This window comes from Myotis brandtii, unplaced genomic scaffold (assembly GCF_000412655.1).
Source record: "Myotis brandtii unplaced genomic scaffold, ASM41265v1 scaffold351, whole genome shotgun sequence".
In the NCBI taxonomy this organism is placed as follows: domain Eukaryota; kingdom Metazoa; phylum Chordata; class Mammalia; order Chiroptera; family Vespertilionidae; genus Myotis; species Myotis brandtii.
The window spans coordinates 1,186,523-1,201,376 of record NW_005363502.1 but is presented as its reverse complement, the minus strand read 5'-3'; the positions used below and the strand labels follow the sequence as shown (position 1 = coordinate 1,201,376).

At 41.4% G+C, this 14,854-nt stretch overlaps 1 protein-coding gene and 2 pseudogenes across 1 annotated transcript in view; all 3 read left to right on the top strand.

Moving 5' to 3' along the window:
* Positions 1-3,508: 3,508 nt before the first annotated feature.
* LOC102257626 lies at positions 3,509-4,976 on the top strand (annotated as a pseudogene).
* A 579-nt stretch (positions 4,977-5,555) lies between these two features.
* RAB2A (RAB2A, member RAS oncogene family) overlaps positions 5,556-14,854 on the top strand; it is a 43,942-nt gene continuing 34,643 nt past the window's right edge. The window contains exons 1-2 of the mRNA XM_005871644.2: positions 5,556-5,654; positions 7,809-7,876. Of these exons, the coding sequence (XP_005871706.1) occupies positions 7,829-7,876 (48 nt within the window). The 5' untranslated portion in view covers positions 5,556-5,654; positions 7,809-7,828. The remainder of the gene's footprint in view (positions 5,655-7,808; positions 7,877-14,854) is intronic.
* Positions 13,508-14,286, top strand: LOC102257013 (annotated as a pseudogene).

The following is a 14,854-nucleotide window of genomic DNA, read 5'->3' as shown; positions in this document are numbered from 1 at the left end:
TGTGCCTGATAGGGGGGAGCTCCCCAATCTCCTGATTGCCCTGCAGCTCTGTGTTTGACAGGGGGGAGCTCCCCAACCCCCTGATCGGCCCTGCTCTGTGTGTGACAGGGTGCGGCGCCCCAACCCCCCCCCAGGGGCCCTGCTCTGTGCCTGATAGGGGGGAGCTCCCCAATCCCCTGATTGCCCTGCAGCTCTGTGTTTGACAGGGTGCAGCACACCAACCCCCTGATGGGCCCTGCTCTGAGAGTGACAGGGGGCAGCGCCCCAACCCCCTGAGCTCTGTGGCTCTGTGGGTGACAGGGGGTGGCGCCGCAACCTCCCCATCGACCCTGCCTTGAGTGTGACAGGGGGCGGTCCCCCAATCGCAGGCAGGCAGGCAGGTGAGCAGTTAGGAGCCAGCAGTCCAGGATTGTGAGAGGGATGTCTGACTGCCGGTTTAGGCTCGATCCCCAAGATCGGGCCTAAACTGGCAGTCAGACATCTCCCAAGGGGTCCTGGATTGGAGAGGGTGCAGGCTGGGCTGAGGGGACCCTCTCCCCTACCCATGCACGAATATCGTGCACCGGGCCTCTACTCTATATAATAAAAGCCTAAGCGACCATTACGGCAGAATGACCAGAATGACCGGTTGCTATGATGCTCACCGGAGCTGCCCCCTGGTGGTCAGTGCGCTCCCACAGGGAGAGCCTGGTCAGCCAGAAGCCGGGCTCACAGCTGGTGAGCGCAGAGGGCGGTGGCAGGAGCCTCTCCCGCCTCCGCAGCAGCGCTAAGGAGCAGCAAAAAGGCGGGCGATAAGGAGCAAGGGGTCCCGGACTGTGAGAGGGTGCAGGCCAGGCTGAGGGGACCCCCCCCCCCCAGTGCATGAATTTTGTGCACCGGGCCTCTAGTTACATAAATAAGCAGACAAGGCCTAGAGACCTGAAACAACTTTTTCTACCAGTATCATACACAGGATTCAAATTTAATCCAGTATATTTGTTATCTCTTAAATTGGTGGTGTACTTTGAAATGCAGAAAGCTACAATAGTAAAAGTTGACCAAATGTAAAGCACAGGACTAGGTATTACTATGAGGGATTTAAAAAGTGGCTCCAGCTGGTGTGGCTCAGTGGTTGAGCATCTACCTATAAACCAGGAGGTCACAGTTAGATTCCCGGCCAGGGCACATGCCTGGGTTGTGGGCTCAATCCCCAGTAGGTGGCATGCAGGAGGTAGCTGATGTTTCTCTTTCTCCCTCTCTTTTCCTCTCTCTAAAATCAATAAAAACATATTTTAAACAAAAATAAAACACTGGAAGGGCAGAAGATTGGATGTTGTGGATGGGGTTGAAAGATGACATCACAAAAAGAAACAAAGAGTTCAAGGGAAAAGGAGAGGTTAAAACTTAGGTAAGGTCCTCTACCCAAAGGATTGGGCTACACAGTGACTTCCTTCAAAGAGTATATATGTTATATATAGAAAGGGAAGGAAAAAAAGTTATTTTGTGGTAGAGAAACTTGGCAAGCTACCTCAGCCAGGTGACCAAGGTTAACATCAGTAGTAATCAGTCAGTTGATAGTATGTACCCTTATTTTGATGTGATAAAAATTGTACGCTGTGATCCTCCCAAACACCCATAATTACAGTTAATCATGGGAGAAAAAAAAAATCAGACAAAACCCAATTAAGGGACATTCTACAATATACCTGACCAGTACTCCTTAAAACTGTTAAGGTCATCAGAAACAAAGAAAGTGAGAAACTATCACAGCCAAGAGGAACCTAAGGACACATGACATTCAAATGTAATGTGGTATCCTGGGTGGGATCATGGCAGAAAAGGGGCATTAGGTAAAAACAAAGAGGTTTCCTAAAGAATGCAGGCTAAGTAATGAACTACTCAAGTTAAGGCTTCTCCACTCACTGCTGTGTCTATAGGTGCTCAGCAAATAGTAAAAAGAGAACTCATTAAAAATGTTAAAAACTCTAAGTGATAGAACCATCAGATCTAAATGGTAGAGTTAGAAAGGAATATCTGTCATCATTTTCTGGCTCAATTCTCAGCACATTTAGTACAAATCACATTGGTAATCCCTCTCAGGCAGCTATCTTCCTGAGGTAGTGGGAAAAATTCAGAATTAGCTATATGTGCAAATTTACCCTTTTTTAAAATTTTATATAAGAGTTTATTTAGGCCAAACTGATGACAATGTCCAGGAAGCAAGATCTCAAATGTTTTTCTCTCCTTTTTTAATAGACAGCTAAGACAATTTTTGTAGTAAGATAGGAAGGAAAGAAAGAGACTTTATAACACTTGCTTTGTATCCATATGTGCTGGAGATACATTCTTGAATGTGGCCTCTATCTTAATGGAGCTTGTGTTCTGTTGGTGGTCACATTCTGTTGTGGGAGAGCCAATCATTCAGCATAATTAAGTGCCTTATCTCTCATAAGACAGCAAGTGACAAGATGTTCATTGTCCTTCTCTCATGAGTTTATAATCTAGAAGACATTGAACAACTTAGTTTAAGTGTCACTTCCTCAGAAAGACCTTCTCTATCCCTTCAGTCTAAATTAAGTCTCTTCTGTTACTCACCCTAATAACACTTTATTCTCTTCTTTCAAATAGTGATTATTACAATTATTTCAAATTACAATTCATACAAATTATTTGGGCATTCATCCTGTTTAATTTCTCTACCTGTATTAGACTATAAGGATGGAAGCATAACAGTTTTCCACACAATTGTATTTTCAAGTCCCTGGTGCAGTGCATAGTTAGCATTCAACAAAGACTTTTTGAGTGAATGAATGAATGAATGAATGGAAATGAATGAATGATGACTGCCTTTAGTGTTTTGTAGAAGTGCAGGATGCTATCAAGTAAGCAGACTTGGTCTAGTGTGAGGATAAGTGCCTGGAAATGAATAGGAAGATGGTGGTATTGATGTTCAATATATAATTCTGATTAGAAGGCAAGTAGGACGAATATAGAAAATAGGCCTTCAATTTAGGAATGTAGGAGTTATTTATAACCTTAATGCAGTGAAATTTGGAGGTAGAATGAAGGAATGCAATTCAGATTAGAGTTCATCCTGAAATGAATTAGTCAGAAGATACAAGAGCTTTTTCCAGAAAAGTTGATCCAAACACTGCTAGCTTATTTATTTACTAGAGGCCCGGTGCACGAATTTGTGCATGTGTGGGGTCCCTTGGGGTGGCCTGTGGGGATTGGGCCCTAGCTCGCGCCCCCAGCCTCACCGCCCCCTAGCCCCACCTGGCACCCCACTGTGGCCTGGCGGCACCCGCTCACTTGCTCCACCATCCTGCCGCGATCCCGCTCTCTCAGCTGCCTCCACCTGCTGCCTGCACCATGTCGCCGACGCCCGCCATGTTCTACGCTGCCCCCTGGTTGTCAGTGCACATCATAGCAAGCGGTCGAACTCCCGGTTGAACAATTTGCATATTTAGGATAGAAAAGAAGATAAACTACAAAAAGAGGAAATTGTTTTTAGATATTTTTACTATTACACAAAAAAGGAAACATGTGGCTTGACCGGAATCCAACCGGGACCCCTCAGTCCACAGGCCAGCGCTCCAGCCAGAGTCTCTTATGGTCCAGGCAGCTTTACCCACACACCATTCTAACAGCTTCCACTTTGGCATTGAAGACTGTTCCAGTAATGGCCCTTTGTCATCTCCAGGAACCAGAGACTATTGTCATTTCAGCAGCTTGACCTGTGCGCTACAGACACAATGCTGCATTTCTTCTCCCAGCAACTTGATGGGCCAACAGTATAGATCCTATAGTTTCTTCTTGAAATTGACAGCAGATGAGCTGTGGAAAGGTGCTTTAGCAGAGACTGGTGCTGGAGCAAGAAAAGGAAGAGGCAAGAGAACTAAGAGAAAGAGAAGGAAGGATTTGAACAGGGGTCAGATCATCGGTGAAGGGCGCAGTGGCTTCCTATGGCCTGGTCTGAATGTCCCTCTTATGAGGGATGGAGCTGTGCAGACCATTGCCCAGAGAAGCAAGGAAGAGCAGGAGAAGGTGGAAGCTGACATGTTCCAGCAGAGAGAAGAATGGGACCGGAAGAGGAAGATGAAGGTTAAGCGGGAGCGAGGCTGGAGTGGAAACTCGTGGGGAGGTGTCAGTCTTGGCCCCCCCGACCCTGGTCCCAATGGAGAAACATATGATGATTTTGATACCAGGATACTTGAGGTAAGAAATGTTTTCAATATGACAGCAAAAGAGGGAAGAAAGAAATCGGTCCGTGTGCTGGTCGCCGTGGGGAATGGCAGAGGAGCCGCAGGTTTTGCCATTGGAAAAGCCACTGATCGGGCGGACGCTTTCAGAAAAGCAAAGAACAGAGCAGTTCACTATTTGCATTATATAGAACGATATGAAGACCATACAATATACCATGATATCTCTTTAAGGTTTAAAAGGACACATATCAAGATGAAGAAACAACCCAGAGGCTACGGTCTCCGCTGCCACCGGGCCATCATCACCATCTGCCGTCTCATTGGCATCAAAGACATGTATGCCAAGGTCTCGGGGTCCGTGAACATGCTCAACCTCACCCGGGGCCTCTTCCATGGTCTCTCTTGCCAGGAAACCCACCAACAGCTGGCTGATAAAAAGAGTCTCCATGTTGTGGAGTTCCGGGAGGAGTGCGGCCCTCTGCCCATCGTGGTCGCCTCGCCCCAGGGAGCCGTGAGAAAGGATCCAGAGCCAGAAGATGAGGTTCCGGACACCAAACTGGACTGGGAGGATGTGAAGATCGCCCAGGGAATGAAGCGCTCCGTGTGGTCGGGTTTAAAGAGAGCTGCCACCTGAGTTCCCCTTGGCCTCATCCACCCGTTGGTCAGGTCAGCACCTGGAGGAGACTCAGCTACACCTTGGAACATCATGGCTTTTTTTGTTTTGTTTTGTTTTTTTAAGGAGAAAGACCAACCTCAAGTTCTTTATTTACAATTAATAAATAATTATAGTTTAAAAAAAAAAAGGAAACATGTGAACACTTAATAGCATGAGTACTGTGGTAGAGGCTACTGGGAGGACCTCAGTTATCTTCTGGGAGTTATTCCCACTTTCATCTTTCATATTGAAATGTTGAATGAATAAGAAAGGATAAAAGGATGTTTTGGATTGGTTAACATCTTCCATCTAAATTCTCAGTCCTCTAATTTCTTTCTTTCTTTCTTCTTCTTTTTTTTTTTTTTTAATCCTTACCTGAGGATATTTTTCTGTTGCTTTTTAGAGAGAGTGGGAAGAGAGAGGGAAAGACAAGAGAAATATCGATGTGAGAGAAACACATCGATTGGCTGCCTCCTGCACAAGGCCCGACCAGGGTCCAGGCCAGGGAGGAACCTGCAACTGAGGTACTTGCCCTTTATTGAAATCAAACCCGGGACCCTTTGGTCTGCAGGCCAACGCTCTATAGCCCTCTACTCTCTTAGGAAATGAGAGCACTGAGAAATCATGGTAGATTGTTCACAGAGCACCAGAAACCCTGGCTGCCTGTTTTCCATGTGCTTTTGTAAAATTTCTTAATTTCTGTGAGTTTGGTGTCTTAATGTTGTTGTTTTTTTAACTTTCAGGTGTTGGTAAATCATGTTTATTGCTGCAGTTTACAGACAAGAGGTTTCAACCAGTGCATGACCTTACTATTGGTAAGTTTTATAAAAGAGATGAGAAGCATTCGAAAGTTTTGGATAGTGGAAATGGAAGATGCTTTCAATTGGGAACAACTAGGGTCCAATTAAATAGTTATGAGTCAAAAAAAAAATCAGTGAAACTCCATTTGTTGCTGTGCAGAGTTCAGTCTCCATCACTTTTAAAAAATATAAGTATAATAAATATAATGCTAATTTTGTAAAAGTGATTGAAATACAGCAGGACATTAATACTTGTTTTTTAACCTTTATTGTTGAAAGTATTACATATATCCCCCTTTTTTCCCCATTGACCCCTTCTAGCCTTCTCCTGCCCCCCACCCCAGGCCTTCCCCACACTATTCTCTGTGTCCATGGGTTATGCATATATGCATACAAGTTTTTTGGTTAGTCTCTTCCCACCCACCCAAGACATTAATAATATTTTTTATTGTATTTAATGATTAAACAAATGAGAAACAATATAGCATAGGGGTCAGAAGCATCTTAGAGCCCTGGAAACAGCAACTGTACAGTGGTCCTGCAGCAGAGCCGGTCTTAGCCGGTCAGTTTCAGTATCTTCATCCCTCTACCCCAGATGTCAGTCCCAGAGAAGCAGCATCTGCCTGCCTTGCCTGGCCACCCTTGATAACAGTAAAGGGCCTGTTTCTAGTTTGTAGTTGTTTTTTGTCAAATTTAACATTGTGCATTGGATTAAATAAATCTTTTTTTTTTAATATATTTTTATTGATTTCAGAGAGAAAGGGAGAGGCAGATAGAGAAACATCAGTGATGAGAGAGAATCATTGATTGGCTGCCTCCTGCACCCCCCTACTGGGGATTGAGTCTGCAACCCAGGCATGTGCTCTTGACTAGAATCGAACCCGGAACTCTCCAGTCCATGGACCGATGCTCTATCCACTGAGCCAAGCTGGCTAGGATGGATTAAAGAAATCTTGAATTCCATGGAGCAATGCACTTTTTTCTTTTTTTATTGTGGTTAAAAGCCCATTTATGACAATAGATTAATGAAAAGGCTTCAGTTTTGTCAAATATATTAGTGATATATAGTATTTTGTACATTCCTTTTAAATATATTTCATAGAACATTCCTTTTAAATATATTTTCTAGAACATTTGTACCACTTTTTCCCCTCCTTTCATTTTTATGTCATTAATGGTAAGCTGATGATGGTTGTGTTGTGTGTCCTCTCACCTCGTAACATAGGATATATATGACTATATATATACACACATATACAGTGTGTCCCCAAAAAATGTATACACACTTTAACATCTGATAACTCGAATTTAAAAATGAAATGTATTTTAATAAACACTACTCTTCTGAAATCATCTCCTTTTTTTCTCCTTTTTGATAATTAAATGAGTACTTTCAAACGTGATGATAAATGCAAGGAGAAAGGCCATATTTATTATTGGCAAAGATATTTGCCATGGAATAAAGCTTATGACATATTGACTGAAAAGCAAATGCAGAACAGCATTTATATGTTCCCATTTACATAAAACTATATACTTATTCTGTGCGTATATATATTCATGGAGCAGTGTCTGGAAATATGTTTTAACAGTGGTTATCTCTAGTGGACAGATTTGGAGATTTCTTTCCTAGTTGATAGCACATACTGGGAACCAAGTCTATGATGTTGAAATTCTTCTATCCCTTTCAGTGATTTTTATATGACATTAATCACTTTTAAGAAATTTTAATATTCGTTACTAATAATTGTGGTGTTCTTTAAAATATATTTTTATTGATTTCAGAGAGGAAGAGAGAGGGAGAGAGAGAGATAGAAACATCAATGATGAGAAAGAGTCATTGATTGGCTGCCTCCTGCACGCCTCCTACTGGGGATCGAGCCTGCAACCCCGGCATATGCCCTTGATAGGGATCGAACCCAGGACCCTTCAGTCCGCAGGCCAACACTCTATTCACTGAGCCAAACCGACCAGGGCAGCTTATGTCTTATTAGCACCTCTACCTTAGCTTATATGTTTACTAAGGATAGGAGCTGTATTTGTAAAAATTCATCTGTATATCACCTGGCATAGCATGTCCTCCAACTAAATGTCTTTTTCTTTTTAATCCTTAAATGTGAAATAGATTCCCACTACATTATGTAACAAATCGTTTTCTACTCTATTCAGGTGTAGAGTTCGGTGCTCGAATGATAACTATTGATGGGAAACAAATAAAACTTCAGATATGGGATACGGTAAGTATAGCAAAAATACATTGTATGACTTCAGTAAACTTGTTCTATAAAAGTACATTGTGTATTTATTTTGTTTTCATGTTATTTTATGCCTGTTATGATTTGTTAAACACACACACCCCTACAGCCATGAGATGAAATGTGGTACCAGGAAAGATTAGTTTTTCTTCTTCTTTTTTTTTAATCCTCACCTGAGGATATGTTTATTTATTTTAGAGAGAGGGGAAGATGGGGGGTGGGGGAGGGAGAGGAGAGAGAGAGAGCGAGAGAAACATCCATGTTAGAAACATTGATCGGTTGCCTCCCATACATGCCCTGACTAGGAATCAAACCCTCAACCTTTCAACCCACTAAGCCACACTGGCCAGGGCAAAATTAGTTATGCATTATTTTCAACAGGTGTATCCCAGCTCTTAGATGTTGGTGAACACGAATGCTCAGGCTGTGGTCTAAACATAAATACTACAGAAACTATGTTTTTAAGAAAAACAAGCAGCATGTCTGAAATACACATGTAAAGTAAAATATGAATGCCAAAACTGTAGAGTCTTGATCTGACTGCATTAATTTTACAAGTTTGATTTAGTCCCAACCACTTGAAGCCACCTTGCTTTCAATCCTAATTCTATCATTTACGTTTACTGACTGCCTATTACTTCTTATATAATTTTTAAAACCCTTTTTATTTAATTTATTGGAGTGGCATTGGTTAATAAAATTATATAGGTTTCATGCCCGGCCAGTGTGGCTCAGTGGTTGAGCATTGACCTATGAACCAGGAGGTCACGGTTCGATTCCAGGTCAGGGCATATGCCCAGGTTGAGGGCTCGATCCCCAGTAGTGGGTATGCAGGAGGCAGCTGATTAATGATTCTCTCTCATTATTGATGTTTCTATCTATCCTTCTCCCTTCCTCTCTGAAATTAATAAAAATATATTTTTAAAAATTACATATTTTCAGGTGTGCAATTTTATAATACACCATCTGTATGTTGTATTGTTTTTACCACCCCGAGTCACATCTCCTTTCATCACCATTTATCTTTCTCTTTACCCTCTTCTAACCTTCCCAAGCCCCTTTTTCCCTCTGGTAATCACCATACTGTTGTCTGTGTCTATGAGTTTTTTCCCCTTTGCTTAATCTTCTTGACCTTTTTCATCTAGCCCCTCTCCTCTGATAGCTGTTAGTCTGTTGTTCTTTGTATCTATGAGTCTGTTTTCGATTTTGCTTGTTAGTTTATTTTGTTCATTAGATTCCACATGTAAGTGAAATCTTAAGGTATTTGTCTTTCTCTGATTGGCTTATTTCACTTAGCATAATACTCTCCAGGTCTATTCATGCTGTCACAAAAGGGTAAGATTTCCTTTTTTTGGTCCAATTTCATTGTATAAGTGTACCACAGCTTTTTTAACCACTCATTTACTGATGGACACTTGGACTTTTCCAAATCTTGGCTATTGTAAATAACGCTGCAATGAACATAAGGGTGCATATATTCTTTCGAATTAATATATTGGGTTTCTTCCGGTATATTCACAGAAGTGGAATCGCTGGGTCATAAGGCAGTTCCTTTTAATTTTTTGAGGTAACTCCATACTGCTTTCCATAATGTCTGCACCAATCTGCATTCCCACCAACAGTGCACAAAGGTTTCCTTTTCTCCACATCCTCGCCAACACTTGTTTGTTGATTTTTTGATGATAGTCATTCTGTGATGTGATATCTCATTGTGGTTTTAATTTGCAACTCTGATGATTAGTGACATTGAGCATCTTTTCATATGTCCATTGGCCATCTGTAGGTCCTCTTTGTAGAAGTGTCTATTCAGGTCCTTTGCCCATTTTTTAATTGGATTGTTTACCTTCCTGGTGTTGAGTTTTATAAGTTCTTTATAAATTTTGGATATTGGGTGGCAAATATATTCTCCCATTCAGTGGGTTTTCATTTGTTGGTGGTTTCCTTTGCTGTGCAAAAACTTTTTAGATTGATGTAGTTCTATTTGTTTATTTTTTCTTTTGTTTCCCTTGCCTAAGGCTATATATCAGAAAAATTAAGGGGTAGTTTTCTTTCCTGTGTCTAAAAGGGTGGTGCCTTTGAAGACATCATGACCCCGCTCCCCCAAAGAATTCCAGGGCTTTCACCTGGAGGGTGCTAGGACCCAGTGGCTTGTTCCAGAACTTAAGGAATGTTTAAAAAAACTTCTTTTAAAAGTTGTTTTCTGAATGTCTGCCTTATAGATTTTTCTCTTATTGTCATTGGTTTTCTTCCTTTCATACCTGATTTCCAAAACTCTTTACTGTACGTTATCTGACAAATATTAAGGTTGGTTCCACACTTAGTTTATATCTGAGTGAAACAATTTCCCATATTGTTGTTTTGTAGTTTATTTATACCCTGGATAGGAAGCTACACTTTAAGTAAGAATCATGTCTATTCCTGGCCCAAGACATTTACAAACTTATTCTAGAATCCTTCAGGGAAAATTTTGCTAAATCTTATGGTTAATTGTATCAGCTTTAAAGAAATGATTTTTTCCCCCCCAATGACTAAGTCTCAATATCTTAATATATTTGTCATCCATTGTGTATTCATTTCCAGTTTCAAAAATAAAAGTAAGGCGTTTTCCTTGAAAATATCCACATCTGCCATCTATGCTTTCTTTTGAAAATAGTAAGTCCAGCTACCAGCAGATACCTCTGGAGGCCTTGCTGGCAGCAGATCACTGCCTCCCTTAAAGCACTCTTCCTTGGCCCTGTGTCACTTTTTATCTTTTATCAGAAGTCAGATGTGTGATATTCTTTGTCTCTGTTACAGTAAATCAATGAAGGAACATAAGTTGCACCCAGTTCCTATTCATTTACCCGTGGCAGAAGGGCTTAAGAAGTCTTATTCTCACTATTAGACCCTCATCTAGCCTTTATCCACTCATTTTTCTATTCTTACTCATCATTTGCTTTTTGTCAGTTTTTCATTCATCTTCCAAATAAATTTTATTCTCACCCAAAATTTGTAATATGGATGTTTTAAGTCTGTATATCTACTCAATTTCCCTAGAAATATTTTTATTTTATATTTACAAATATGTTTACATCATGTAAAAGTTAGTGAAACTATGTAAAAAAAAAATCATGTGAAATATACATGCTAAAAATACCTTTTCAGCAAATCACAGACATTTTTTTCAGTCCTTTATAAAATATGTCAGTTTATACCCAGCTCCTCACCCCGAAAAAATGAATATTTTTGTGTATCAATGAAGCAGTAAGAATGGATGACCAGAATTCGGTGGGGCTAGGCGAAGGGCCTGGAACCAAGCACTGGGAACAATCCTGCCTCTGTCACTCCTGTCTGCTCCCATCCCCACATCTCCCAGAATTGAGAGGCTTTGGGAGGCCCAACTATTTTGCCTCCTTCTGCAGCTGTTCATCAACTTTTTCTTGAACAACCGCAAGGACCCTATATTAGACATTTCAGTCTACTCTGGTGTTTACTTCCCACCTATGGTCTCTATTTTCTCTTAAATGGCAGCATTAAAGGAATCAGAAGTTGACAATCACATCCTCTAAGTCTTATTTACAACCCTGTTTCTCTTAGGATCTACTTGACTTTCTATAGGAGAGTCTCTTAAAAGGCCTAAAATTATAGTCCTGGTTGACTTCTCTCTAACATCCTTGGTGTGGGCACTGAGGCAGCCTAAAAGTCACTTTGATTCCTACTAATGTCACTGTTGTCCAAAACAGAAGTCTTGTTCCTTCATGTAGATCTCAATGCATGAAATTCTCAATTTCCTCAATGATAGCAGTTCCTTTATCACTGGTCTAGATTTTTAAGTTGAGCCTGTTTAGTGAAGTACCTGAGATTTCATGCTTGTGCACTAGACAACTTATTCGGCTATTTAGAAATCCTTTTTTTTCTTCTTTTTGGTTCTTGGCTAGGGTGTGATAACTGGAATTGTTAGATGAGTGACTAACAGTGAAAGTAAGAGTTAATACTGTAATATTGATTCTCACAGATCTTAATTTTCTAACTTTATTTGCTCTTTGGGATCAATCAAGATAACATTTAGTGTCTCCTATAACTATACTTTACTATTCTGTTAGGCTATCCCTCAAGAACCAAATAGGAAAACGGAAAAGCATTTGAGCAGTGTGTTGGTTTTATCCATTTGGTAGTATTAGAACTAAATGATCATATGAAAGTACTTTTGGAATTGTGAGGAGAAAAGGATAACTATGGGCTGTGGTAGACGAGCTTGCTAGCTTTGTGAGAGAATGGGGCTTGAATTGGTTATCAAAGGGAATAGGAATTCAATAGGTGATTTTTCAGTAAAAAAAAATAAACAGATACAAAAGCAAAAAAAATCAGAATATAGATCAGATATCAGACAAAAAATTAGCTGTGTAAGCAAGCCTTTTATTGACTAAGAAGATAAGATTCTACCAGATTTGCTCAGTGGAAAGAGCGTCAGCCTGCGAACTGAAGGGTCCTGGCTTCAGTTCCATTCAAGGGCATGTACCTCGATTGCAGGCTGGATCCCCGGTCCTAGTTGGGGCATGTGCAAAGGCAAAGGCAAAGGTAGCCAATCGATGTGCCTCTCTCACATTGATGTATCGATGTTTCTGTCTCTCTGTCTCTTTCTCTCCCTTCTACTCTCTCTAAAAATCAGTGGAAAAATATCCTCAGGTGAGGATTAACCAAAACAAAGAAGATAAAATTTTGAAGAAACAAATAGAGATCAACTCCTAAGAGCTTCATGGTATTTAGAAAGTTTTAAGCAGTAGCTTAATGAGAGTAAAGTTGTATGTTATGGAGGTAATAGGAGAGGAAGAAGAGTTAAATTGCCAAACTGGTTACTATAAAAGTTATCAACAGAAAGACTCATACATATGGGGAATCCAGTTTGGGGGAATCTTTATGTGGCAATGGAAGTAAATTTTTTAGGTATGGGGTAAAGAATCAAGTTTATTTGACTTAGCAATCCTCACATGAAAAAAATGAAGGTCTATAGGCTTCTTTTTCACAAATGTTCTATGACTCTTATTTTACTCCTAAGCATCACTAAAAATGGAACTCACCCATTATCTCTCAAAGTCGATTTACTCTATTTTGTGGATATCTGGGTATCTTTGCTGATGTTTTACAGAAATCAGCAGCAGTATTGTCCACTCTGACCACCAGGTTTTTCTGATACAATTCACTTACCTAGTCATCCTCATCTCATTAAATACATTTTTCTCTACATCCTTAACTAATATTAGGAATCCCTTACTACAGAGAATTCTATATCCTGTTCTGTTTCAAGCTTCTAAAATGTTTTTAACCCAACACTTTATTGTGAAGGGGATCAAAAAATAACATCACGCCCTAGCTGGTGTGCGTGCAGACTGAAGGGTCCTGGGTTCGGTTCTGGTCAAGGGCACATCCCCAAGTCGCGGGCTTGGTCCCTAGTAGGGGTGTGCAGGAGGCAGCCGATCAATGATTCTCTCTCATCATTGATGTTTCTACCTCTCTCTCCCTCTTCCTTTCTCTCCGAAATCAATAAAAATATTTTAAAAAATAACATCTCAGCCTCTCCCTCCAGGGAGCATGCTTTTCCCTTCCCCCTCCTTTCCTTTTTCCTTCCCCCTCCTTTCCTTTTCCCTTCCCCCTTCCTCTCCCCAGGGGGGGAAAAAATAATATCTCTAGTGGGCTTCAGTGTCAATATGACCAAGTTCAAGAACCACACAATGCACAACCAGTCCCAAAAGAAAATGGCACAGAAATGGTACCAAGAAACCCTGACCACAAAGATAATCTCTTATGAGTGTAGACCCCAAGTTCCTAAGGAACAAGTACAATAAGAAGGGCCTGAGGAAGATGCAGGCCAACAACACCAAGGCCATGAGTGCACCTGCCAAGGTTATCAGGGCCCTCATAAAGCCCAAGGAGGTCAAGCCCAAGATCCCAGCAGCTGCCAGCTCAGCCAGCTTACTGCATTGCTCACCCTAAGCTTGGAAAATGTGCTTATGCCCGCGTTGCCAAGGGTCTCAGGTTCTGCCACCCAAAATCCAAGGACAAGGCTCAAACCAAGTGCCAGGCTGCTGCTGCAGCATAGGCTCCAGCTCAGACTCCCAAAGGTAACCAGGCCCCCACGAAGGCTCCACAGTAGAGGCCTCTGTCTGTCAATGTGAGGACAGAAGGACTGTTGTGACTCCTGGGCTGCTGTCTGCATGGAGTTAGTTTCCCCCTGTGTACATTTATTGTGCAAATCTAAGGCAGAGGGGAAAAAAATCTCTATTTCCTAAGTTGGCATTCTTTTTCATTTAAAACACTATAGGTCAATCACAGTTTGGACAAGTTTATATAAGTGTTTTTTTAAAACTAGATTACTTAACCATTGGGCTAGCTTTATGCAGTTAGCTGTTGCTTGTTTATAGTTGGACTAGAGGCCCGGTGCACAAAATTTGTACACTTCGGGGGTGAGGGGAGGGGGCTCAGCCTAGCCTGCGCCCTCTCGCAGTCCAGGACCCCTCGCTTCTTACCGCCTGCCTGCAGTGGAGGCGGGAGAGGCTCCCGCCACCACCACTGTGCTCACCAGCCATGAGCCCGGCTTCTGGCTGAGCAGTGCTCGCCCTGTGGGAGTGCACTAACCACCAGGGGGCAGCTCCTGCATTGAGCATCTGCCCCCTGGTGGTCAGTACGCGTAATAGTGACCAGTCGTTCCGCTATTTGGTCGACTTGCATATTAGGGTTTTATTATATAGGATAAGCCATAGTAAAACACTTACTTGAGCAAAATCTTTTTTGGCTACTAGTGCCATTAACTAGGCCAGAGTGTAGGGTATTTTCTTACAAGTCAGCTCTCAAGAATTTGGAAACTATCCTGAATACTGGTCTTTGCTTATTATGTAATTAGAGATTTTTAAGATACATTTGACATTCATAGTCACTTGGAATGATGTGGGGGGGGGGGGGGGAATTGCATTTTTTTTTGTTTTT